This window comes from Rhinatrema bivittatum, chromosome 3 (assembly GCF_901001135.1).
Source record: "Rhinatrema bivittatum chromosome 3, aRhiBiv1.1, whole genome shotgun sequence".
In the NCBI taxonomy this organism is placed as follows: Eukaryota; Metazoa; Chordata; class Amphibia; order Gymnophiona; family Rhinatrematidae; genus Rhinatrema; species Rhinatrema bivittatum.
In genome coordinates, this window is record NC_042617.1 from 362,456,434 (window position 1) to 362,483,578 (window position 27,145).

A 27,145-nucleotide genomic window follows, 5' to 3' on the forward strand; every position below is an offset into this window, starting at 1 on the left:
CAGCTTGGAGAAGAGACGGCTGAGGGGGGATATGATAGAGGTGTTTAAAATCATGAGAGGTCTAGAACGGGTAGATGTGAATCAGTTATTTACTCTTTCGGATAGTAGAAAGACTAGGGGGCACTCCATGAAGTTAGCATGGGGCACATTTAAAACTAATCGGAGAAAGTTCTTTTTTACTCAACGCACAATTAAACTCTGGAATTTGTTGCCAGAGGATGTGGTTAGTGCAGTTAGTATAGCTGTGTTTAAAAAAGGATTGGATAAGTTCTTGGAGGAGAAGTCCATTACCTGCTATTAAGTTCACTTAGAGAATAGCCACTGCCATTAGCAATGGTAACATGGAATAGACTTAGTTTTTGGGTACTTGCCAGGTTCTTTTGGCCTGGATTGGCCACTGTTGGAAACAGGATGCTGGGCTTGATGGACCCTTGGTCTGACCCAGTATGCCATTTTCTTATGTTCTTATGTTCCCTTCAAACCTGGCATTTGTGTATCCCATCTTGACCATCACATGTCACTCTTGTGCAGGGATGGGGACATCTTGTCTCTCTCCTTGGGGCTGTTTCTCTTGTTTTGTGTGCATTTTCAGACTCTACTTCTGCATGAGAAATAGATCTTCCATATACAGTGTGTTTTTGTTTTTATGATTTGGAAGTTCAAGTTGAAATTCCTAGTCAGGTCAGTCTGCCACATCAGCGCAACTGTTCCCTGAAGCCTGACACCATCCATTCTTCATTGTGCCAAACAGCTCAGGTCTTGCATTGTTACCTTGGATCTAGGCATAATAACTATCCAAATGTAGAGTATTAGCAGAGAGGGAATCTTGTTTTGTTTTATGATTGAAATTTCAGTTAGTTGAAAAAACTGACTGAAAACCATAAGGTGCAAAAAGACGGCTTTTTACTTTGTGAATTGTTGTTCATTCTTTCCCAGGCAATTTTATAGCTAACCTGATGGAAGCACTTGGAAATGAAGTTACGAGACTAAATTACCTTGGTGACTGGGGCATGCAGTTTGGTACGTTGTGGAACAAGCCTTGATTTGGGTGTGTCTCTTATTCTTCCTCTTGGCACATTGCTTGCTCACTTTAGCCTTCATGAAGGAGCTGGTGAAATGCACGCAGTGAGGAGGTCGTCCAAAGATCCAGCTGCAACAATCTGTTCTCGTGTATGTATGAGGTGGCGAGAAGTTTTAGAAAAGACTATATAGGAATGGGGTGGAGGCACTGTGCTATATTGGATATGTACCAGAGTTCTTTATGTATTGAAGAGTTGCAGATTCTGTTTCAGGTAATCTGAAGTATTATGGGGCAGGGCTTGATATGGATTTTAGCACAAAATTGGAAAAGCCCCTGGGTAAATCTAGTGCTGTGTATACAACTCTTTAAATAGTTTTCCTGTGCTTTTTAAAACATTAGATTTATTTTTTTTTTTTTTGTATTTTGTGTTTGGGTGAATGTGCTTTTAGACCATTACTTCCTTTCCAGTAGGAGTGCGACAGAATCACTGGAGCTTTTGCCCTTGTTTATCCATGTGTAGCATCTGGCGTGTAGTAACTAATCAAAATGCCACGTCCTCTTGATTTAGGTTTTGAGAAAGGTATTCTAAAAAGAGTGTGTGTATGTAAAAGAAAATTTAAAAACTTGCCACCTTCTGAAAGGGCATACAGACTCCATGCTGCAACATTGGTTGGGAAGCAGATCATGAGGGTGCATAAGATATTTTTGCATAGTTTAGAATTGCATGCAGAGTGTTCGTGCCCCACCATATCATTCCTGCCAAATGCTTTCATTAGATATTGTAAACAATTAGTGGCATGTTCCCCGAGGAGGAACTGAGGAACAGACCCTTGCAGAGATAGTTTTCTGTTAATTGCTAATTACATTCTTGCTTGTTTTAGGTTTACTGGGAGCAGGATTTCAGCAGTTTGGCTGTGAAGAGAAGCTGAAAACGAATCCTTTACAGCACCTCTTTGAAGTAAGTGGTGGCAATGCTATTCTGTGCTTCCATTTCATCCTGCTACACCAGTCCAGGCCATAACTAGTCGATTGTTTCCCCCTACCAGCAAATGGAGGCAGACTGTGCTGATTTCTCTGTGATATCACAGCCATTACTTAGGGATGGTGCCAAGCATCAAGAATCCAGGATTTTCTCCCTCCAGCAAATGGTAGGATAGGGTGGTGTGCAGCTTGTCAGTAAATTGGTGATTGGACAGGTCAGACCAGCTGTGAGCCCACATAGTCACTCCCGTTCCCTCTTGGTTCTAGTAGAGCCTGGCATGGAAGTGAGGCTTTGTTGGGGAAAAACAAAACCTAAAAACTGAGGGGGAAGTTTTTCTTGGACCCTCAGTCCTTTTATCCTCTTTGGCCTCTTCTCCCCCTGCTGTCTGGAGAATACTTTGTTTTGGCGGGGGCGGGCAGAGGCAGATGGGCAGCCAACACGAGTCGGAGCCAGTAAGAGGGGGAACAGCATGGATGAAGCCTGCGGCTGCTCAGAGCCACATCAGGGAGAGGCCTCTTGGGTCTAGTGTGTGCGCATCTGGGAAGCTTCTAGGAGTGTGTGCAGGTGCTGGCTTGGTCTCTTCTTCCCCACGGCGTGGCAGACAGCAATTACAGATGCGCTTTGAAGACACGCGGTCGGCGGTGGGCCCTCAGCTTCTGTGGCCATTTTAGAGAATTTTGCTGCATCAGCAGTTCTTGATATGGCCACAGGAGACTCTGTTATACGACTTCCCGCCATGGCCCCTATTGGGAGCAATCATTCACAAGATAGAACAACACAGGGGACCAGTACTTTTGGTGGCCCCGGACTGGCCAAGAGGACCGTGGTACGCAGACATGTGAAGACTACTGACAGGGACCCCCTGCCACTATCTCCACACAGAGACCTGCTCGAACAAGGCCCATCCTCCTCGAGGATCCAGCTCGATTCTCTCTTATGGTCTGGCCATTGAGAGGACTCGCCTGAGGAAGAGCAGATACTCGGGGCTGTAATTGACACCCTACTCCGAGCACGCAAGTTCTCCACATCTCTAACATACATAAGGATTTGGAGAGTATTCGAAGCCTGGTACGAGGACCACGACATCATACCATCCTCAGTCAAAATTCCTGCAATCTTGGAATTCCTACAGAACGGCCTACAGAAGGGATTGTCCCTCAACTGCATCAAGGTACAGGTGGCCGCATTGTCATGCTATGGAACAGAGAGTGAGAGTGACAGCATAGCCTCTCACCCGGATGTTTCCCGCTTCCTGAAAGGAGTCAAGCACAACCGACCATGCCTAAAGTAGCCGGTACCTCTTTGGAACCTCAACCTGGTCCTAGATTTCTTAGCAGGAGCCTCCTTCAGACCCCTCCGCAGCCTGTCTCTCTGACTATTAACATTGAAGACAGCCTTCCTGTTGGCAGTTTGTTCAGCCCGTCGTATATCCGAGCTACAAGCACTGTCCTGCCATGAGCCGTTTCTCAGGCTCACCCCAGGAACCATCCAGTTACACATGGTCCCCTTGTTCCTCCCCATGGTGGTGTCTCACATCCATCTCAACCAAACCATCTCGCTACCATCGCCAGATGAGCATAAGAATTCGGAAGAGGCTCGAAGTCTACGCCACCTCAACATCGGCAGGCTCCTATCCAGATACCTGGAAATGTCGGATCACATACGAAAAACGGACAACCTATTCATCCTTCACAGCGGGAAGAGGCAACGGGAAGCGGCCTCACGAGCAACCATAGCCCGCTGGATCAAAGAAGTCATCAAGGCAGCCTACGTAGAAGTAGGCAAGCCGCCGCCTCTACAAGTCAAAGCCTATTCTACTAGAGCCTAGGCAGTGTCCTGGGCGGAAACCAAGATGCTGTCACCCGCCGAGATCTGCAGGGCTGGGACATGGTCCTCCATCTACACCTTCTCCAAGTTTTACCTCCTGGATGTTCAGGCTCGGGAGGACACAGCATTCGCAAAGGCAGTACTAAGTGGGTCACGGGCAGCCTCCCACCCAGTTTGGGAGTAGCTTTTATACATCCCATTGGTCCTGAGTCCATCTGCTACATGTTAGGAAATGGAGAAATTACTTACCTGATAATTTCGTTTTCCTTAATGTAGACAGATGGACTCAGCAACCACCCACGGCTGCCGTTACTCATGGAATTCTCAGGGGACATCCTCGGGAGCGAGTGATTAAAGGGTAAGTCATGCTTTCCTTCATCTAGGACACCCATCCTACTGGGTGTCGAGGTTTCCCGGTTGAGGGCACTGGCAGTCTCCAGCTATAACCAGTTCAAATTAATCAAGTTAACCAAGTTATAAGTTAATCAAGTAATTCAAATTAGTCAGTCACACATATATCCACAAAGCTTTTCGAGGAGAATACTGAAGAGCTGCACTTCCTGCAGGGGTATATGTACTAGAGCTGACGTCAGATTGAAATCTGATCCGTCTCCAACTGCTATCAGGAGTACACTATACCCATTGGTCCTGAGTCCATTTGTCTACACTAAGGAAAATGAAATTATCAGGTAAGTAATTTTTCCATTTTTCCTTATATGCATCACCTTGCACTTGTCCACATTGAATTTCATCTGCCATTTGGATGCCCAATGTTCCAGTCTTGTAAGTTGGTGTATCTTGCATGTTGCTACTGTGTAAGTTACCCACAATGTTACAGGATTACTCTCTTTTATAACAAGGGTGATAATTCTGTTAGTCTGAAAGAGAAGGTTTGAAACAGAATGCTGTTTTCTTGTTCTCTTTGTCAACTTACAAGTAGCATTTTTTAGTGCCTTTTATATCAAACAGACTGAATAGTTTTGGGCTGCCTTTGAAGCATTACTTTGTTTTTATTTGGTCAAACTCTCAAAAATTAATGTTGCTGATTATTTTTTTAGTAATGGGATGGGGTAGTAATGAACATGTTTAGGATGAAAGACTGTATTAGAGAATAGCATTTTTATATGATGTCACTTATAGAATGTAATGTTTTCTTTCTGGCCTTGGCAGCACTTTGCTTACCAGTATCATGGCAGCCACCCCCTACCCGTTCCCAAACGTGGCTGACTGGTCTGTTTCAGGTCCTCCTCTCGGCACAGTGGAGGCAGCTGTTTCACAATGCATGTTTCATGTGTGGTTTGTATGTGTTAGGTGTACGTGCAGGTTAATCGAGTGGCAGAAAAGGATGAAAGTGTACAGAAGGCAGCCCAGGAGTTCCTGAGGAGACTGGAGGGAGGTGACCCACAAGCCTTGTCCATGTGGCAGCACTTCAGAGCTTTGAGCATCGAGGAGTATGACCGAGTTTATAAGGTAAAAAGATTACTCTGTGTATTTGTTCTACCAGTGTTCTTTCTTTTTAATATAATTTTGCTTTATAAACCTAATTTTATGTATGTTCTTTGTGCTCACATGGGACAGTATCACCCCCTCCATTTTTTTTGAAAGCTGAGTTGCGTAAGATATTCAAGCTGAAAATTTTCAGAGCCCACAGAGAGGAGTGCTGAGGCCGGCCCCCCCCCCCCCCAAAGTTGTCACCAACATATAAAGTTAACCACACAGAATGGGCATCCTGTGAGTTCAGCTGCCTTCTCCTTGGTCATCTCTAACATCCCATACTCTGCACGTTATTATTTTCAAAAGGATATGCATAAAACCCAGTTTTAGGTGCATCAATGGCCTTTGAAGATCAACCAGGGGCCTACATGCAGAAAAGTACTGCAAAACCACATTTAACACACACCTTTTTTTTTTTTTTCACGCAACTGCAAAAGTGTTCTGGGGGGGGGGAGTGGAATTGAGGCGGGGAAATGATTTACAAGCATATTTTCAATTTTTAAAAATATGCATGTAAATCTACATGCACAAAATTACACCTGGTTGAGAGCCAGTATAACTTTGGCCGTGTGAGTCTGTGAGTTCCTGGCGAACCCGCAAATATCCAGAGCGAACTTATTTATTTATTCGAGCACTTATAGTCCACTCCCTCCATTCAACAGACTATTCAGTGTGGATTACAACAATCAAACATCCATCACATTTTAACTTGCAATTACACATAACAAAACAAATGATTGATTAAAAGCTTCCCTAAGCAAAATTGAGTTTAATTATGCATTAGTCTGCTTTTAAAATTCAGGGTAAGATGCAGGGGTATCCTCTGTAGACTTGCCGGATGTTATGCGCTTCTTACGGGAGGTTAAGAATTTGCATCCTCTGGTGAGAAGATTTGGCCGTTGTGGAATCTTAGTCTGGTATTATGAGGAATGTGCGAGACTTCATTTGAACTTACATGGAAGGCAACCTTAAAAGCTTGAGTGCTTGAGAGAGGTTTTTTTCTACAGATATCATTGCGTATGGTACAGTCCTTTCTGCTCAAATTGGTTTCCGTGTTCCCTCTTAGGCAGTGGAGCTTCCATCCTTGACAGATTTGGAATTTTCCTAGCCTCTTGCGAGAAAGAATAGGCTCTTGGATGTTTGACGAGGTTTTTTGCATTATCTGAAGTTTACTAATGCTTTCCGTAAGTTGGATCTTATTGTTATACTCCTGTAGTGGTCTAAAGAAAGGAGGAAAAAAGCCGGATTTTAAAAGTGTGGCGCACATAAGTGGCAATACGCACACAAGTGCCAGGCCTTAAAAAAGGGGGGGGGGGCATGTTGTGGGTGGGACAGAGGCCAGCTAGGACAGAGGCCATTAGCTGCTGTCCCTGGGCTTCAGTAATCTTCGAGTCTCGTCCAACTCAGATATCTTAACTGACCACTGATCCTGTTTATGGGCCTTTTCTAATTCTGTAATCCTCTGAAGCAACTGGAGTCGCTGTAATCCTTTCTGCCTCTTATGATAGGTTCCCAAACTGATAAAATTCCCCCTCATAGTGGCTTTTAAACCTTCCCCAAAAGACACTGGGGAGATATCGCCAGTGGCATTAAACTGTATATATTCCTCTATTTGATTTTTTTATCTTAGGAAAATAGTACTTAATTTTCATTAAGCTATCGTTTAGCTTCCAATATCGTCGGCCCTGGTCATAATTAGGGAGATTTATCTCCCACCATATGGGGGAGTGGTCGGACCATGTAATACATTCTATATCTACATTGATAGTGTGATCTAGAAGCGTTTTATCGATTAGAAAATAATCGATACGTGAATACGTATCATGCGGTCTGGAATAAAATGAATAATTCCTACTATGAGGATACAGCAATCTCCAAACATCGACCAATTGCCAATCCTGGATAAGTTTATTGAGAGACCTCCGATCCCTCTGACTTGCACTCCCCTTCCCTGAGGATGTATCTGCATCCACCCAATGGACCATATTAAAGTCACCACCAATTACTAAATGTCCCCCCTCCACTTGATGTAATTTCTGATTAATTTCATCCAGAACTGTTTTCTGATCTGAGTTCGGGCAGTATACATTGACTAGAGTGTACTTACAATTATGAATCTCTACAGCCAGAATTATGTACCGACCGCTGGGGCCAGTAATGTTGTCGATAACCTTAGCCCCCAGCGAATTAGCCAGTAGGATACCCACTCCACTATATTTACATTTGGGGGTACTGGCAGCATAATATTTTTGATCATAAAAGCGAGGACGCAATAAGTGCTCATGACGCCGCTTGAGGTGCGTTTCCGGTATAAAAACCACTTGGACTTGCAACCTAGCTATCTCATTGCATAACTGTCTCCGCTTCATAGGGGAGTTTAAACCCTTCACATTGAGGGACACAACTTTTAGAGTAGACATCATGTAGTCACCACCCTCTGCACGCCAATGCCCACTCCATGTTTGAAAGGCATACATTTAAAATGGACCGTACTGCAACCAAGCTGCGTCATCACCCCTGCCCCTAAACTCCCCCCCCCACCCCACAAAACAGTAATGTCACCTCCCATGAGGTCGACCCCTAACAGAGGAAGTCCCATCTATTCCTCCCCTACCTAGTATGCTAATAAAAGAACAGTAGTATCCCCAATTCCAGCCTAATCAAACCATAGAACAACTCAGATTATTTGAAAGTTTCACCCGGATAGCCAAGTGGCCATAGTGTGTTCACAAGAACTCCAGTGTGAGATAGAGAACCCGGGTTTACACGCTCTTTCACATTAATGGTAATGCTTGATTCTGAGTCTCAGTGGACGAGTATCCCTGCATATTGGATCCCGATGTCCTCTTCAATCGACAATCGACTTTCCCTGCACGCTGCCACTTGACAGGCTCCAAAGCGGGTAATGACAAAGCTTTCGTGGGTGCTGTGTATGCAATGTCCACTCCCTGATCCTTCAGCATGGTCGCAGCTTCCGGAACCGATTTAGCTTTAAATGATATGCCTTTAATAGTGAACGCTATTCCACAAGGATAGAGCCACCGGTATCTAAGATGTTCTCTCCTCAAGGCTGCAGTAACCGGTTGATACTCTCGACGCCGTTTCAATGTAGCCGGCGCTAGGTCATTACATAGTGAAATAGCGTGGCCATCCCATTCAAAAGCCTTCACCTTCCTTGCGGCTTTCAGCACTGCTTCCTTGACTGGGTAGTGGAGCATACAGAGAACAATATCCCTGGGGGCATTCCTGGGCGCCGTTCCAAGGGCGCGATGTGCTCGCTCTGTGCGGACAGAAGAGGATGCATCCGTAGCTTCATCATTTGAAGCTGCTGCCGTAAGCGAGCAGCATATAAGCCGCGTGGTTTCTATACTATCCACATATGCTGCGTCCTCCGGCAAGCCCCGAATGCGTAGATTATTTCGCCTGGAGCGATTTTCCAGGTCTTCAAGTTTCAACTCAGTCTCTTCTTGTAGGGTACGTAGACTGCTAATCTCGGACGTTACTTGATTTAAACGTGTTGCATGTTCGTCTAGCAAGGCCTCGCTATCATCTACTCTGTGCCCTAAGTCTTTGAGGTCCATGCGGAGGCCTGCAATCGCATCCCGAAATTCGGCCGATAATGTTTTTATATCTTTTTTTCAAATCCATGAACCAATTCTGAAGGTCTCTTTTACTAAAAGACTCTTCATCACTGTCCGGTGCTACGATTTCTAAGGCTGAGTTACCTTCTGCGCCACGCGGTGCCGCGGCCCCGGAGGCCTCACTCAGCGCTGCGAAACACGATCCCCCAGCATCAAAGGAGGATTGCTGTAGATCCACTGCTTTTTTGTGGCTGGTCATATTGTTGGGTACTCAGCTTCTGATCTGTGAAAATCGCTGGCAATTATACCGCTGAGACTGGAGATATCCACTTTAATTGCTTTGGGGGGTTACGAGGAAAGATTTAGGCAGCCATCTTGGTCAGATGATGTCACTTCCCCCGGTAAGTAATTTCTCCAACTGGTTGATTCGGGTCAAGAGTGCAAAAGAGCCAGTTGGCATCTTGCAAGGTGATCCATCACCTTCCAGAACTGGGCTGGATAGGGAACTTAGCCGATAGCGGTCTTCAGCTGATACAGACCCTGGAATAACTCCAAGTGAGATTTGATATGGCACAAATCAGGGTATTCCTGCCAGGTCAAGTATCCAAAAGTTGGAGACTTGATTGCAATCCTTGATTGGCCATTCATCCAATGGTGTGGTTATTTACAGGTCTTGGGGTCAATGGTGGCAACATTGGAGGTTGTATCCTGAGTGACGGCACACATGCTTCTGCTTCAGCAGACTCTGCTGGCATGGTAGAATCTGAAGGAGTATACAGCGAGGCTGTACTTGCTGCTGGAAGTGAGTGTAAAGTTGCAGTGGTGGTTTCAAAGCAAGCACCTCACAAGAGGGGGTACCCTTGGGGATCCTGGAAAGGTTGGTGCTCACAACAGATGCTAGCCTCCTGGCTTGGGGGCCTCACTCCCAAAAATTTATAGTACAAGGTCCCTGGAATGCCAAGGACCAACAGTGGACCATCAATTGATTGGAAGCTTGTGCGGTTCACTTGGCATGCCTGTGGTTTGTCGAGTGACTTACAGGATGAGCGGTAAGGGTGATTAGTCAATGCCATGGCAGTCGCCTGCATAAACCTTCAGGACGGAACCATAAGTCTTCAGGTGTTGGTGGAAATAGATGCTGTCATGGAATTGGCAGAGTGACATTTAGACGCAATCAACCTCTCACATTACCTCTGACAATGTGAAGGCTGATTTTCTCAGCAGACATTTCTTGGGCTCCGGAGAATGGGAGCTGGTAGACGATGCCCTTCAGCTCATAGTCTTTCAAGGGGTCAGCCGTATCTGGATCTAATGACAAGTTTCAACGATGCAAAGGTGCAGAGATTCTGCAATCGCAGAAAGGACCCCAGGATGTTGGGAATCTATTTTCAGCAGTCACTGTGGAGTAAGATGCTGTTTGTATTTTCTCCTTAGCCGATGATTGGCAGAGTAAACCAGAGGTCTTTTCAAGACTGTACTTCTAGTGGATCTGGATTGGCCTTGGAGTCCATGCATCGTGGACCACCAAAGTTTATTGATAGGCAGTCCTATGAGGCTGCTGGTCAAGAAGGATCTTCTACGACAGGAGCCAGTCATGCATGAAAACCCGAGTTAATTCTCTCTTGTGATTTGGCACTTCAGAAGGCTCGACTGCTGAGGTGTTATTTTCCAGCAATTGTGACCACACTGCTTTGAGCTAGGAATTGTCCACATCTCCTGGCTTATCAGGATTTGGAGAGTGTTCAGAAGTTGGTGTAGGATGAGATATTGTCACTTTCTGAGTGGAAATATCGCTAATTCTAGAGTTTTTGCAGGAGAGATTAGTTAAGGGTCTGGCCCTAAATACTTTGAAGTTTCAGGTGACAGCACTGGTAGACCTTTGTCCTCCCATCTAGATGTTTCTTAATTTTTTTTTTTTGAAGGGAGTTAAACACCTAGGTCCTCCTTTGCGCCTGCAGGTGCCTATTTGAGATCTCAGCTTGGTGTTGATCTTTGACAGGCCTCACCTTTCGGCTGCTGCATGGCCTTTTCTTGTGACTACTTACCTTGAAAAAGTTTTTTCCTGGTTGCTATATATTTGGCAAGGCACTCTTCTGAGCTGCAAGCTCTTTCTGGCCATGAGCCTTTTCTGTGGATAACTCTGGGGGCTGTACAGCATAGGAATGTACCTTTCTTTTCCACTAGAATCAGTCTATTTCCCTGCTGGCGCTGTCAGCGGCAGAGTTGAGCACGAATACCGGTTGTTTGTATCTTAGATGCAAAGTAGTAATCCAAAAGAGCTGAATGTCTTGGGGGATGAAGAACTGTTGTGCACGGAGCAAGAGAGGGACCTTGGGGTGATAATGTCTAGCGATCTGAAGACAGTGAAGCATTGTGACTAGGCGATAGCTGAAGTCAGAAGAATGCTGGGCTGCATAGAGAGAGGAATAACCAGTAAGAAAAAGGAAGTGATAGTCCCCTTGTACAGGTCCTTGGTGAGACCTCATCTGGAGTATTGTGTTCAGTTCTGGAGACCATATCTCAAAAGGTACAGACAGGATGAAGGCGGTCCAGAGAAGGGCAACAAAAATGGTGGGGGGGTCTCCTTCAAATGACTTATGAGGAGAGGTTGAAGGACCTAAGTATGTATAACCTGGAGGATAGGAGGTACAGGGGAGATATGATCAAGTCCTTTAGATACCTGAAAGATTTTAATGATGTACAATTGACAAACCTTTTCCGTTGGAAAGAAATCAGTAGAACTAGGGGTCATGTAATGAAACTCCAGGGAGGACGACTGAGAACCAAGGTCAGGAAATATTTCTTCACGGAGAGAGTGGTGGATGCCTGGAATGCCTTTCTGGAAGAGGTGGTGAAGACAAAAATGGTGAAACATTTCAAAAGAGCATGAGATAAACAGTGTGGATCTCTAAAGGCTAGAGGATGGAAATGAAGAAAAGAATGCATGGGGGTAACTTGTTGGTGTGTCTATTGCTATCCTTAACCAATAAGCCTTCATACTCTTGATGCAACTACATTATTATTCTCTGCTTCAACAGCAGGGGGAAAAGAGGAAAAGTGGAATTAGATTCAGACAGCAACCAACAAGGACATTGGATTTTACGGTCTGGAAAAACAAGCATGGGGGTAACTTGCTGATGCACCTGCTACTATACTTAACCAATAAGCCTGATACTTTGGATGTAACTCCAGCATTGCTTTCTTCTTCAGTGGCAAGAGGTAACAGAGAATTGACCTCAGACAGCAAACAACAAGGGCCCTGACTATGATGGTTTGGGAAACTAAGTAAGGGGCTGACCTGTATGGTGCAGTAGATGCTACCATAAGCTTGGTGGGCAGACTAGATGGACAGTTTTGGTCATTTTCTATGTTTCTATGTTATGGTATCGGAGGGTCGCCCACTCCTTGTGGAAGACTGATCAGCTGTTCATTTATTTATTTATTTATTTTAAATTTTTATATACCGGAATTCCTGTATGCAATACAAATCAGTCCGGTTTACAAGTAACAAAAGAGGTTGCCCTGGTCTGGGAGGTTAGACCTGGGTTTTTTTACATAGAACATGGAACAATAACAATTCATGCTCCATTGTGGAGGTAGACCGGGAGAATCAGCATTGCAGGTTACAGTGACCTGTTGGGTTCATGAGGTTATTACAGCAGCTTAAGTGGATGAGGAAGTGCCATTGCCTAGGCAAGTCAGGGCATATTCCACTAGTGCGCAGGTGGTCTTGTAGGTGGAGATTTGTTTCCTTCTGAGATTTGCTGGGCAGCAACTTGATCTTCCTTGCAAACTTTCTCCAAGCATTACCACTTGGATGTTAAAACTGAAGAGGATGTGGCCTTTGCGAGGGTGGTGTTGATGGGAGCGCAGGCAGCCAGCCAGCCTCCTGCCTGTTTTGAGGGTAGGTTTGGTACATCCCATTGGTATTAATTGGCCTGCCTGAGTGCAAAGGAAGGTGAAATTACTTTTTACCTGGTAATTTCCTTTCGTCTAAGAAGGCAGATTAATCCAGAGTCCTGCCCTGGGATACCTACTTGTATGTTTTCAGTTTGTCCTTTCTTTCAGGAACAATGCAGATTGTTGTTTGCTCTGAGTCATTTGAATGACTGATAATTGATGAACCAGCTTGTAATATTTTTTACTGAGCTCAGTACTTCTGAGTTTGCTGGAAGTAAGGCGTTGTTGGCTGTTAATGGTCTTGGTTCCAGTACAATCAATTGTCCACAGTTTGCTTTTCTACAGATACTGGCAGGCTGATGTAGGGGCAGGGCTATATATCTGTGATTTCAGCAAATCAGTTGTCTCTGTCTCTATCTGCTGGTAAGAGTGCATAACCCACTGCTGTGGATTGGCCTTCCTTAGAGGAAAGGAAATTATCAGGTAAGAAGTAATTTCACCTTTCAGAACTGGAAAAGTCTCTGACTTGCGCAGCTCATCTTTACCTGTGAGGAAGCAAAGAGAAAACTGGGTTTCAGGAGGGTTTGCCGTTTTGAAACAAGAAGGGAACAAGTCCAGGCTCGAGACGCCACAGTTATCTGCCATCAAATTCTGTTTCACTTGGGCATTGTGCACTGTTTTCATGGGGGGGGGGGGGGGGGTGAAACTTAAGGAACTGCTGTTTGTAACATTGGTTGAATTAGAATGTAATATTCTGTTCTCTCGATCTGTGAATGTTTGTTTCAGCGCCTGGGTGTGTATTTTGATGAATACTCCGGGGAATCATTTTTTCAAGACAAGTCACAAGATATCCTGAAGCTGCTCGAAAGTAAAGGATTGCTACTAAAATCAGTGTAAGAATTGGTCATTAATTTCATCTACTGGTACTCGACCTCTGATGGCCACGTAGCATTTGAGTTGCTGGCCGTGTTTCACAGAGCCAAACTAAATGCTTCTCCTTCTGACATCCTTAAATTTAAGCATTGGCTCCCATTTATTTTGGGAAGCTTTAAAAATGCTGAAGCCCTAAAGTGCCACAGGTTGAGGATATTTTTTTTAAAATTTGGGTTCTGATATGTTTTCAATGTTTCAAACAAGTCTTTCTGATTTAATGCAGTTGAAGAAAAAATGTAATTTTGCAAATAGAAGGCCATTTTCAAATGCTTTTACTGGGTATTTAAGTAGTTACACCTGTGTGTAGTGCACATAGAGAAATAGATATAGTGCCTAAAGGGTTAATGCTTGATGCAGGGATGTAGAAAAGCCTATCTATGTTTAAAGAATGCTTAATTAAGCACAAAGTGTGAAAAGACTGAAAAAGTTTGTCTGTTAGTGTGAGATCTTCCTACTCATTTCCTGCTGTGAGATCTTTCTGCCTGTTTCCCTGCAGTTACTGAAACAAGTACTGAAAGGAAAAGCCTCTCTGTTTTGAAGCTGTGAATCTTTCTGCTTGCTTCCAAATGTTATAGTGATTAGTGCTTCCTGCTGCCTTGAAACTCTGTAAAACCACATGGCTACATAAACAAATACAGGCACAGCACTGCTTTTAAATACTTTATTGTGAGCAAATGAGCAGGAAAGTAAGCATCTATCTTTTTATAATTCTATAATTGTCTATATTGCTGGAAATAGAATAGAATTAAATAAAGTAATTGTGCCAGAAATGGCAACATGGCAAAGCCAAGAAGTGGGACAGAGGGACAAGCATGGAGGCAAATGCCAGAGACGAGAAAAATAAAACATGTAATTGTGTCACCAGTGAAAGGATAAGATCTATAGGGACCGACAATGTAAAGAGCTTTGTGATGTGAGAGGGGAGGGGCGGTGTTAAGGCCAGGGTAACCATGCCCCATAAGAAAAAAAGACTGTGACGAGAAATAGGAAATTTAAGAGCCAGCAAGCTGCTGAAGAGAATACAAGTTTGTGCGTGAAAGCTTTCCCACCACTGCCCTGTGATCCCTGCTCCGTGCAGTGATTCTTTGCCTGCCTGACTGACTAGACAATCAATTCATAGAATTCTCAGGGAAATAAAACTGCCACTGATTTGTAGATAGCTCAGCTTAGCTTTTTATATGCTTTTCACTTGTATTTTATATAATGTTCTTTTCTATGTATAATTACCTTTTCCATATCATTACCCTCTTCGAGTATTATTGCATTTTATATAAGAATATAACAGAAAGGAAAAGGGGGGAGGGTAGATGAATGCATGATCAGTTCTCATAAGCAGATACATAAGTGACTGCAAGTGCTCACACAGAACCCTCAACATAGGTACGGAATTGGGCAAAACCTGAGGGATCTTCGAACCCGTGCACAAGACAACCAGTAAAATGCCCAGTTGAAAAGTGCCTTCCCGCCCCTCCCCCCCCCCCGTGAGTAAAATTACCCATATTGAAAATTCCTATTTTCAATATGGGTAATTTGTTTTACTGTATGGGTATTTCTTTTTTTTGGTTTGTTTTAAAATTTATTAAATTTTCATTTAAAAACTTAAACGAAAATATCAAGATGTTATACAGATGTGAACAAATAATTTTTTGAACAACAAATCCATATCTATAATCAAGCACATCTCTATTACAAAACCCATAATGGGGGAGCTGATTATACATTTATTAACCCATAATATTAAACTAAGGGTGGAGAGAGACAATTAGGATTCTCTTAACCTTCTATATTACTTCCTCCAATTATTTCTTTATCCAACATAAAAGTCTCTAATTGTAACGGGTCCAAGAAACTATATTTCTTCCCTCTAAATATAACCAAACAAACTGGATATTTTAAATAAAATGTATGGGTATTCCTATCCATGCCACAAAGGAGCAGGGATAGTGAAGCTGGGGAGGATGGAGCCGGCAGACAAGTGATGGATTTCATTTTGAAGTCCTTGCATGAGATTTATGGTGCTAACTTTGCACCTGTTTTGTAGAAGATGCAAATTTCACAGGTACTGAATTATCTGCTGTGCTAGCTGGCTCTGAATTTTGAAAATTCCTTTGAAAACATATGAGGATTTGAAAAATTGCCCCAAAGTGGCAGATTTGTAAAGAGTTATAATATGTGGTGAGTACTGCAGAGTATAAAATAGGATTGGTACCAAAACAATAGATCAGCATCAATTCAACCAAAAAAGAGATGCACTGGAAAAATACATATGCTTAATGCAGGAATGTGTGGTAAAGCACAAAGTTAATTAGATAGTAATAAATTATAATAAATGAAGGACAAATCTTAATGCCTTGCCTTTCCCTTCCAAAGTGTCAGGTCGATACAGTAACGTTCAGTTAAAGATTCCCCGTCTGTAACGTGCTGGGAGCGCACAGTACAGTCGAGTAAGGCGGTCCAGCAATACAGTCTCCAGTTTCACGCATCCTTAGCGCTTCCTAAAATAAACACATAACCCTTTCCGCACCCAGCATGTAAATGAACGAAAAAGCTGTATAATGAAGGAATTAGCTATTCCCCTCCGATACTGTAACGGGCGCTGATATTATCTCCTCAGTAACCCGCTGTTCTGCCGCGGCCTTAACGTGCTAGTTTACCGCCTCCCCCTAGTAGGAGTTAGTGTAGTGTAGTGTAAAAAACATTGCTTACCCGCCCTGGTCCCCGGTCCAGCCGTCCGGTGTAGCCCAAGTCCGGTCTCCTGCAGCCCCGTCCGGTCTCCTGCAGCCCCGTCCAGTCCCCTCCTCCCGAAGCAAAAAAAAAAAAAACAAAACCGAAAAAGTAGCAAGGCTCGGGCCTGCTACGGTAGTCCCTTCTCCCTTCCTCCCGATTTTGCGGGTAAGCGGCAGCGGCAGCGGGGGGGGGACAGCGGGATCCGGGAGCAGCAGCGGCAGCGGGGGGGCAGCGGGATCCGGGGGCAGCAGCGGCAGTGGGGGGGGCAGCAAAGAACCAAAAAAAGCGGCATCCGGGATCCGGGGGCAGCAGCGGAATTGATGCTCGTGCGATTTTGGCGCTCATGCCATGAGCGCCAAAATCGCACGGCCATTCATCCAGGCAGAGGGAACCGGTGGCGAAAACGGCCCACGGTTCCCTCTGCCTGGATGAATGCACGGCCCCCGCCGGAATGGATGCCCGTGCGATTTTGGCGCTCATGCCATGAGCGCCAAAATCGCACAGCCATTCATCCAGGCAGAGGGAACCGGTGGCGAAAACGGCCCACGGTTCCCTCTGCCTGGATGAATGCACGGCCCCCGCCGGAATGGATGCCCGTGCGATTTTGGCGCTCATGCCATGAGCGCCAAAATCGCACGGCCATTCATCCAGGCAGAGGGAACCGGTGGCGAAAACGGCCCACGGTTCCCTCTGCCTGGATGAATGCACGGCCCCCGCCGGAATGGATGCCCGTGCGATTTTGGCGCTCATGCCATGAGCGCCAAAATCGCACGGGCATTCATCCAGGCAGAGGGAGCCGACGGCGAACGACCTCCGGCTCCCTCTGCCTGGATGAACGCACGGCCCCCGCCGGAATGAATGCCCGTGCGATTTTGGCGCTCATGCCATGAGCGCCAAAATCGCACAGGCATTCATCCAGCCGGACACGCGCCCACCCATCCAAGCAGCGGCGGGAACCGGACATGCGCCCACCCGCCCCCCGGGATCTGAAGCCATCAGCAGGATCGTAGCTCCCCCCGACGAAGACGAAGATGGCCGCCTGCACGGGGGAAAGCGTGCAATTGGCCGCTGAAGACGCCAAACGTCGTGACGTCAAATCTTCAGCGGCCAATTGCACGCTTTCCCGTGCAGGCGGCCATCTTCGTCTTCATCGGGAGGAGCTACGATCTTGTTCCTGATGGCTTCAGAAAAGTAAGTTACTTTTGCGACTTACTTTTGGGATCTTGACAGATCCCAAAAGTAAGTCGCTTTTGGAAAAAAACAAAATTGTCGCTTTTTGAAGAAAAAAAAAAAAAATTGCTTTTGTTTTTTTTTTTCTTCTCTGCCACCGCTGCTGCCGCCCACCCGCCCGATCGAACACGCGCCTTTGGTTTGTTTTTTTTGCTTCGCCGCTGTGGCCCACCTCCTCCCGGAGCAAGGCTGCTTTCGCGCCCTGCTCCGGGAGGAGGAGAGACACAGCAAGAAGTAAGTCGCTTCGCCGCTTCCCTCCTCCCGGTGCCTGTCATTCCAAATGTCATTTGAAATGACATTTGAAATGACAGGTACCAGCGCACCCAGGTTACTGTATAGGCGCTGTATTAAGCGCCTATACAGTAAAATGGGTTGCGCGGGCATAACCCTTCCCTATCGCTTCACAGCCGCGGCATGCATTTGCATGCGATTAGAAGAGAGTATCGGGGACTAAGTGAAGAGAACTGTGCGTGCGGGGAGGAAGGGTGCGCCTGACACTGCCGCACTGTTTCTACCGCGGCCTTACTGTATCGACCTGTGTGTTTTGTAGAAACAAATTTAAGCCAAGAGGTTGCCGCTAAAGTTGCATAATGTTGGAAGAAGCTGGCATTGCTGTACCAAAATTTTGCTCATATAGTGCACTGGTGTTTTGACTGATAGTTACCTTTCATGTTCTTGCAGGAAGGGCACAGGCGTGGTGGATCTCTCAGAGAAAGGAGACAGCTCATCTTATGCAACGGTGGTACGCAGCGACGGAACATCTCTCTACATAACAAGGCACGGTGCACCCTTTACAGTAGATCCTTTTAAGGGTGTGGAAGGGTTCGGTTAAGGAACTTTGAAAATGTGGTTTGCTATACAGCTGTGCTCTGTTGCTGAAAAATATGGCAGTCTGACTCAGGGATTAAAGTGGTAATATAGGGAAAAAATTATAGATAAGTTAATCAAAATGCTTAAGATTTCTTACTTCTTATTCTGATTTATTTTCTTTTGTTTTTCCCATTACCTCTTTTTATAAATATCCTCCCACACTCCAAATGACATGCCTGGGGTGCTTAAGTATTCATGCTGGCCAGGAGCACTGGAGGGAAGTTCCTCTGGAGGACTGAGTGTTTTTGCCTTCATGACTAACTCAACCTCAGCTAGTCCCATCAGACAGGTGATGCAAACCTGAGCCACAAGCCCAGCCCTTATTTTCTGTTTGGGTATTTTGGGATTTTTTTAATTTTCTTCCTGGGGAAATTTGTGTTTAAAGTATTTATCAACTCCTCATAATAAGCCATGTGCACCATAATGAATTTAAATGTCAAGACAGTGTTGTATAGATATGCATTGGAATGCCTTAGAGTCATGTAAAGTAGGAATACAGCACAGAGAGCTGAAGAGTGGATCTCCTTCTGAATCCTGTGCAGGCATTGCACTGGCACATCTAAAATAGGAATAGAACACAGAACTAAAGAGTGGTTCCCTGTATATACCCAAATCAGTCCAGACTCCTGGGTTTAGGGACATTTCCTATGGATGCAGAGTATGTGTTTACATTTAGCCCCGTCATGGTCACATGTTCAGTGTGTTCCACCGTAAGCATTATCTGCCAGGTGTGACCCAATAGAAAAAAGGTTGAGAACCACTGCTCTGGGTAGAGAATCTACAGTCTTTTCAGAGTTCGGCTGCATACCTTATATTCCTTCAGCATTGCTATGACATGTAACCCCTCCTCTTCTTAAATTATCACATTCCCTGTACGTACCTGGATCAGTCCAGACAGTGGATTGTGTACCCCTTCCAGAGCAAAATTGTAAGGACGGCCCCTTATAGGTTAGAGCGCCCTCTGCGTCCCTTCAGTATTACTCTGACTCCAGCAGAAGAAGGTCACACCTGCGGTTTCCCTTTGCCTTACTAAATTTCTATCCTGGGATGGATCATTTTTAAAGTAAAAAAAAAAAAAAAGATAAAGATAAAGAAGGAATTTCTAGCTTAGAGGATTTTCTGAAGGTTTTCTCCTTCCAGTCTGTGAAACTTGCAGTCAGGACTTGGGTACTCCCTCCTTGTTTGTCTTTAGCTTGTTTTGGGGTAAGTTCTGTTCTTTCTTTCACATGACACCTCTTTCCTCCTTTTTCTGCCGGCTGGGGTGCACGTTGGTTGTCCAACCTCTCCCCCTCCAGCCGGCTGCTCTGAGACATCGTCTCCCTCGGAGCAGCCCTCACAGAGAGGCACCATTTCTCTGTGCTCCACCTGCCTTACTTTGCCAGCACAGGCTTGCTTGTGGCTGCTGCTGTTCCAGAGGGAGGTTTTTGCAGGCCCTGTTTCCCCTCTGATGCCGCGCCCGGCGCGATGCTGTGCCTGCAGGGAGCTCGGATCGCAGCTCTCCCATGATGACCTATGTTCTCGTTGTCTCCCCGGCGGGGAAGGCACCTCGAGCCCAGGAGGCCGTTTTTCTTCGCGCACGCGTTCGACTTTAGACAGTCCGGCCCCGTTCCCGTCCATCGCAGTAACGGCAGCCATCTTGCCTCCTTCTCTGCCTGCCTCGGAGTAGCCTGACTCCGTTCCTGATGGCGAATTTCCTCTGGCGCCGCCGATTTTAACTCCTGAGATTCCCCCAGCACCAGAGCCTCCTTTGGACCACCCCCGACCCCACCCTTCTCTACGGACTTTATCCTGTTGATGCATAATGCATACCTAGCGAGCATGGATTGCCTCTGCCCCTCCTCCTGCCAAGGTTTTCAGGATAGAAGGGCCTGGGAACGTTGGGGGTCCCCTACAACCTCCAGAACTCCCACGAGACCTGGGGCCCACTCTTCCCTGGGGCCCTGCTGGGCAGCCAGTACCCCTAGTGCCAGAAGCTCCACCTCAAGGCTCCTCCCGGATACGGGCGGTCGCTCACCTACCGGTCCCAGTCTCCCTATCCAGGATACAAATACAGACCCTGACCTGGATGACCTCTCCCCATCCATGCCAGTCAAGGGTGTTGACTCTCGTGTGTTACGCTTGTTCCAAAGGGACGAGCTGGATCCCATCATCCCCCATGTGCTTGACGAACTGGACATTGAGGCCCCACAAGACTCTTCGGGTCCCAGCACAACGTCAAGAAAGGGAGATCCTGTCCTGGCGGGCCTCCGTCCACCAGCTAAGATGTTTCCTTTTCACCCTATGCTCCTCCAGTTGTCGCGGGAGTGGGATACTCCGGATGCTTCTCTACGGGTCAGCAGAGCGATGGACAAGTTGTACCCACTTCCCGAAGACTCATTGGATCTGCTCAAGGGCCCCAAAGTGGACGCGTCTGTGACAGCGGTCACGAAACAGACAACTATCCCCGACACTGGGGGTGCAGCGCTCCGGGACATGCAGGATCGCAAACTGGAGGTTGTATAATTTCTATACTTCAAAAGGGTCTTTGAGGTGTCCGCTCTGGGAGTCAGGGCAGCTGTCTGTAGCTCCCTTATGCAAAGAGCAGGCCTTCGATGGGTGAAGCAGCTTCTCGGTGCCCAGGAACTTTCTCAGCAGGAGGCTCAGCAGGCGGAATGGCTAGAGGCAGTCATAGCTTATGGGGCGGGTGCCTTCTACAACCTACTCCAGGTACTGGCCAGGTCGATGGTCTCGGTAGTCTCTGCCAGGCGTTTGCTTTGGCTCCACAACCGGTCGGCGGATTCTTCTTCCAAATCTCAGCTGGGCTCCTTGCCTTTTAAGGGGAAGTTACTGTTTGGGGAAGAACTGGACCAGCTCATCAAATCCCTCAGTGAAAACAAGGCGCACAGGTTACCCAAGGATCGTCCTCGCAGTGCCTGGACGTTCGCTGCCACTCACTCCCGCTTCCGGGAACAACCTCATTTCCGCCAATCACGGACTCTCCCACAGAGGACTTCCTCCTCTAGGTCGCAATCCTGGTCCCGTTCCTTTCGGGGACGAAGATAATCCAGGGATAGTCTCTCGCAAGGCACTCCCGCAAAGTCCTCTCAATGATGTGTTGCTGGCCCACTCTTCGACACCCAGGATAGGGGGTCGGCTATCCCTCTTCTACGAGGAGTGGGTCAAAATCACATCAGGATATTCTAAAGCACGGCTACGCGTTAGACTTTGCTTGACCTCTAAGGGATTGTTCTGTCTTCTCCCCTTGCGGACCAGTGTCCAAACAATGCATAGTTTGCCAGACACTGGATAGTCTCCTGGACTTTGGGGCTATCCTTCCAGTGCCCTTGGAGGAGCAGGGGTCAGGCCACTATTCCATCTACTTCGTGGTCCCTAAGAAGGAAGGCTCCTTTCGGCCCATCCTCGATCTCAAGATGGTCAACAGATCCCTCAAGATTCACCGATTCTGGATGGAAACCTTGCACTCCGTGATAGCAGCAGTACACGAGGGGGAGTTCTTAGCTTCCTTGGCCTTGACAGAGGCCTACCTACACCTACCCATCCGCCAGGACCACCAGCGCTATCTCCGCTTCAAGATCCTTGGTCTGCATTTCCAGTTCCAGGCTCTCCCATTTGGGCTAGCGACAGCGCCGCGCACGTTCACGAAGGTGATGGTGGTAGTGGCAGCGGCACTCCGGAAGGAAGGCATCCTGGTCCACCCCTACCTGGACGACTGGCTTATCCGTGCGAAGTACAAGGATCTCTGCCAGCGGTCGGTCGCCAGAGTTCTCCAGCTCCTCCGTTCTCTCGGATGGGTCATCAATCTGGCGAAGAGCAGTTTGGCCCCTTCCCAGACAATAGATTTTCTGGGGGCTCATTTCAACACCAGGCTGGGCAAAGTTTTTCTTCAGCAGGACAGGGCGCGAGCCCTCCTCACTCAAGTACAGCGCTTCAGTTGTCTTCCACTCCCCATGGCATGGGACTACCTCCAGGTCCTCGGCTCTATGGCTTCCACTATAGATCTAGTTCCGTGGGCCTTCGCACATATGCGTCCTCTACAGTGTGCATTGCTCTCTCGCTGGAAGCTAGTCTCCCAGGATTTTCAAGTCCAGCTACCACTGCCGGACCCAGCCAGGGGCAGCCTGCTCTGGTGGCTCCGTCTCGATCACTTATTGCGAGGAGTGGATTTTAGAGATCCCTCAATGGGTGATCGTCACCACTGATGCCAGCCTATCCGGCTGGGGGGCCGAGTGCGAGAGTTTGTCAGCGCAGGGGCAATGGACTTGTGACCAAGCACGATGGCCGATAAATCGTCTAGAAACCAGAGCGGTCTGCTTTGCGCTGCAGCGTTTTCTCCCCCTGGTCCAGGATCGAGCAGTACGGATTCTCTCCGACAACGCAATGACTGTGGCATATGTCAACCATCAAGGAGGGACAAGAAGCAGTCACGTGTCCCTGGAAACCGTCAAGTTAATGACATGGGCAGAGGTACACCTCGCCCGTCTAGCAGCCTCTCTCATAGCGGGAGTAGACAACCTACAGGCGGACTTCCTGAGCCGACAACGCTTGGATCCCGGAGAGTGGGAATTGTCCGAAACAGCAGTTCAGATGATTTTCCGTTGATGGGGAACTCCTCACCTCAATCTCATGGCCACTCAACAGAACGCAAAGGCTCCACGCTTCTTCAGTCGCAGAAGACAGCACGGTGCGGAGGGAGTGGACGCCCTGGTTCTCTCCTGGCCGCGAAACCACCTCCTCTATGCGTTTCCTCCGTGGCCCCTGGTGGGGAAAGTACTTCGACGAATAAAGGCCCACCAAGGGCCAGTCTCATGGTACTACAGTGGCCACACAGACCGTGGTTTGCAGACCTAATCAACATGGTGGTGGACAGACCTCTGCGGCTAGCTCAGCTCCCGAACCTGCTACGTCAAGGACCAGTATTTTTCGACCGGGCAGATCGCTTCTGTCTTGAGGCCTGGCTTTTGAAAGGTGCAGGCTGAGATGTTGCAGTTACCCTGATGCGGTGATTTCCACCCTCCTCCAAGCCCGCAAACCCACGACCTCCGTTGCTTATGTGCGAGTCTGGACGGTTTTTGAGACTTGGTGTAACGCCATGCCGGTTCACCCGAGGCGTGCTTCTTTAGCCGATATCCTCTCCTTTTTGCAGCAGGGACTTGCCAAAGGCTTGGCCTACAATTCCCTTCGGGTCCAGGTGGCGGCCCTTGGCTCCCTAGAGCGTCACCTCGATGGTGCTCCTCTCTCATCTCATCCTGATATCCTCCGGTTCTTGCGTGGCACGAATTATGTCAAACCACCGTCCTACTGTGTCTGTCCGTCGTGGAGCCTGAATTTGGTCCTCTGGATCCTGGCCGGTCCACCTTTCAAGCCATTGCCGGGAGCCTCCCTTAAGGATCTCACTCTCAAGACGGTTTTCCTAGTAGCAATCTGTTCCGCTCGGAGGATATTGGAGCTTCAAGCGCTGTCATGCAGAGAACCATACCTCCGTTTCTTCGACACTGGAGTATCGCTGCGCATGGTTCCTGCGTTCCTGCCGAAGGTGGTCTCCACCTTTCATGTGAATCAAACGGTAGAACTTCCGTCTTTTTCAGACACTGACTCCAGAGTCCTCCGTCGTCTTGATGTTAAGCGCGTCCTTCTCCGCTATTTGGAGGCCACTAATGAGTTCCGCTTATCAGATCACCTCTTTGTCCTTTGGAGCGGGCCCAACCGGGGGCATAAAGCTTCCAAAGCCACCATTGCGTGTTGGCTCAAGGCCACGATCTCTGCCGCGTACATCGGGTCGGGTCGTGTTCCTCCGGTAGGTGTCAAGGCTCATTCACTTCGTGCTCAGGCCGCCTCTTGGGAGGAAAACCAGTCCATCTCTCCTCAGGAAATTTGCAGAGCACCAACCTGGAAGTCGTTGCATAATGTTGCACGTCACTATCGCTTGAATGTACAGTCACCGGTGTTTGGTTCTTTTGGTGCACAGGTTATTCGAGCTGGGCTATCCGGGGCCCACCCTGTGTAGGAAGCTTTGGTACATCCCACTGTCTGGACTGATCCTGGTACGTACAGGGAAAAGAAAATTTATTCCTTACCTACTAATTTTCGTTCCTGTAGTACCACGGATCAGTCCAGACGCCCTCTCTAAGGATCTGGGAATGGGGTTGCTCTCAGCTCGACTGCTTGGTTTTTTACCTGATTCTGTTCTGTGCCTTCTAGTTCATGTTTGCAAGTTTCTGGGCCACCTTGATGCTCAGTCCTAATTTCACGGTTTTAATGTTGTCTGTTTCATGATCCATCCCATGGTGTTCTTAATGCTTGGATATTCTTAATACTGAAGGGACGCAGAAGGCGCTCTAACCTATAAGGGGCCATCCTTACAATTTGCTCTGACGCCATCTGCCGGAAGGGGTACACAACCCACTGTCTGGACTGATCCGTGGTACTACAGGAATGAAATTAGCAGGTAAGGAATAATTTTCTTTTACTCCCCATCTGCTTCTGCATATGTTTAAGCTTCTCTTGCTCACTTACAAACACATTCACTCTGCAGATCCTCATTAGATATCTTCTGTCCCTGCCTCTCCCCCCCCCCACCCCCCCTTAACACCCTTGCTCGTAAACTCTACCCATCAAGCAAGTTGCTCTTATTCATGACCTTGTCCTCCACTGCTGCCTCCCGACTCCCCATTTTCCACCTTGCTGTGCTGTATGCCTGGAATTATCATCATGCTCTTTCTAGCCATATTTAAATCTAGTCTAAAATCTCAGCCTTTTTTTAGGCTGCTTTTAAATCTTAACCAGTTTTCTATAATAAATACACTTCCCATAGACATTGTCTTGATTAGGTTGAAATCTCCATGGAGTAGCAGCATCTTTTATGTGTATTTGTGTACAATGCTATGTAATCTGCTAGGACTTTAGAAGTGAGTAATAGAATGTAGATGGTATTTGTTATATGTACTCACTTATTCAGCCTTTGATACAATGTCTGTCATTCCCGCCCGCAGTCCCTCTCATATGATTTGTCACACAGCATTTGTGTTACACATAATGGCCAAGCTGTGTGTGTATATATATATATATATATATAGTTCAGAAGGTTGCATTTGCTATGTTGCCATGTGGATTGTAAACTACATTTTCCAGGAGACTCATTCTGCTGCGCCTTGAGCCTTCACTCACAGTTACCTTCGGAGGGGAGGAAGTTTTGGGGTTTATTTTAAACCCATAGACTTGCTTTTCTTTTGGATGCTGCAGTATACTGGATATACATGAGAAATTCTCAGAAGATTTTCTGTTTTCTCCTCTCTCCACAGGGATCTCGCTGCAGCTGTAGATCGAATGGAGAAATATCATTGTGAGAGAATGATTTATGTGGTAAGCTATTATTTCTTTAACACCCACATACAAAATTTGCATGTTTTAGCTTTACTTAAATCTTCACCTGTAGGCATGGAGAATATAATAATTAGAAAGGCCGAACCGCCTGTGAAAGTCAGTGTAATGGATATTTCTTTGCAGCCTGCAGGCCAGTTTTGAAAGAGAGTTTCCACCTAAACAGTGAGAATTTAAATTGCCTCCGCCTCTTCTCCCCTCCCCAGCCTTTACCATTCCCCTGCCCCACTCTCTCATAAGAACATAAGAAATTGCCATACTGGGTCAGACCAAGGGTCCATCAAACTCAGTATCCTGTTTCTGACAGTGGCCAATCCAAGTCACAAGTACCTGGCAAGTACCCAAACATTAAATATATCCCATGCTACTGATGCCAGTAAGAGCAGAGGCCAATCCCTAAGTCAGCATTTGACTTTTGGCATTTTGAGCCCCACTGTACCAACTGCAGGGATTGCCAATCTAAGGGTTCGTGGGTCTGGAGCCAGGGCAGCCCCAGGATAACTGGATGGATTGAACACTTCAAGACATAGAAAGACATCGCCTCTTCGTGGAGGGTACTCACTCTGAGACGGATAGCCACCGTGTGGTGAGTGATGAGACCGGGGAGATGGTCCCTCTGGATGGAGGCGCTACAAAGACTCACGTCCAGTGGTCGGAGGGGTATATTCAAGAGTTTGACGATGTCATCCATAATGAAGCTGCCGCTCGCTCCGGTGTCAACGAGAGCAGACGTTGCAAAAGTGTGGGCCTTGATGCCCAATGAAACTGGAAGCAAAAGTTGAGAGCCAGAAACAGTTGCGCACAAGCTCGGGACCCCCGCTGGGCTCAGGCTTTGCAGTTTCCCGGCCGAACGGGGAAAAACTGCAGACGATGTCTAGAAGTGCTACAGTAAAGGCAGAGACCCTCCTTCCGCCGACGATGTTCAGAGACAAGTGCCCACGATTCACCTCCATAGGTTCCACCATGGAGGGAGGTGGTGGAGAGTTCTTTATTGGGTTATTGGGTACGCTTGTGGTACATGCTGAAGGAGAGCGTGGAGCCTTTACTTCTAGGCATCTTTGCCAGAGGCGATGATCGATCCTTCCGGCAAGGGAGATCAGGTCTTCTAGAGAAGTGGGAGTCTCACAGACGGAGAGCTCGTCTTTCAGAGCACAAGAAAGTCCATCTAGGAAGATGGCTTGCAGACAATCTTCTTGCCACCCA

General features: G+C 47.0%; 1 protein-coding gene across 4 annotated transcripts in view; it reads left to right on the top strand.

Moving 5' to 3' along the window:
• RARS2 (arginyl-tRNA synthetase 2, mitochondrial) overlaps positions 1-27,145 on the top strand; it is a 128,881-nt gene that overhangs the window by 45,119 nt on the left and 56,617 nt on the right. For 3 of the 4 annotated variants that reach the window (XM_029595437.1, XM_029595441.1, XM_029595440.1), the window contains exons 7-12: positions 937-1,020; positions 1,903-1,979; positions 5,142-5,300; positions 13,592-13,698; positions 18,377-18,472; positions 25,864-25,924. In XM_029595437.1, coding sequence (XP_029451297.1) covers positions 937-1,020; positions 1,903-1,979; positions 5,142-5,300; positions 13,592-13,698; positions 18,377-18,472; positions 25,864-25,924 — 584 coding nt within the window. The remainder of the gene's footprint in view (positions 1-936; positions 1,021-1,902; positions 1,980-5,141; positions 5,301-13,591; positions 13,699-18,376; positions 18,473-25,863; positions 25,925-27,145) is intronic. The other variant, XM_029595438.1, reaches the window with a different exon arrangement.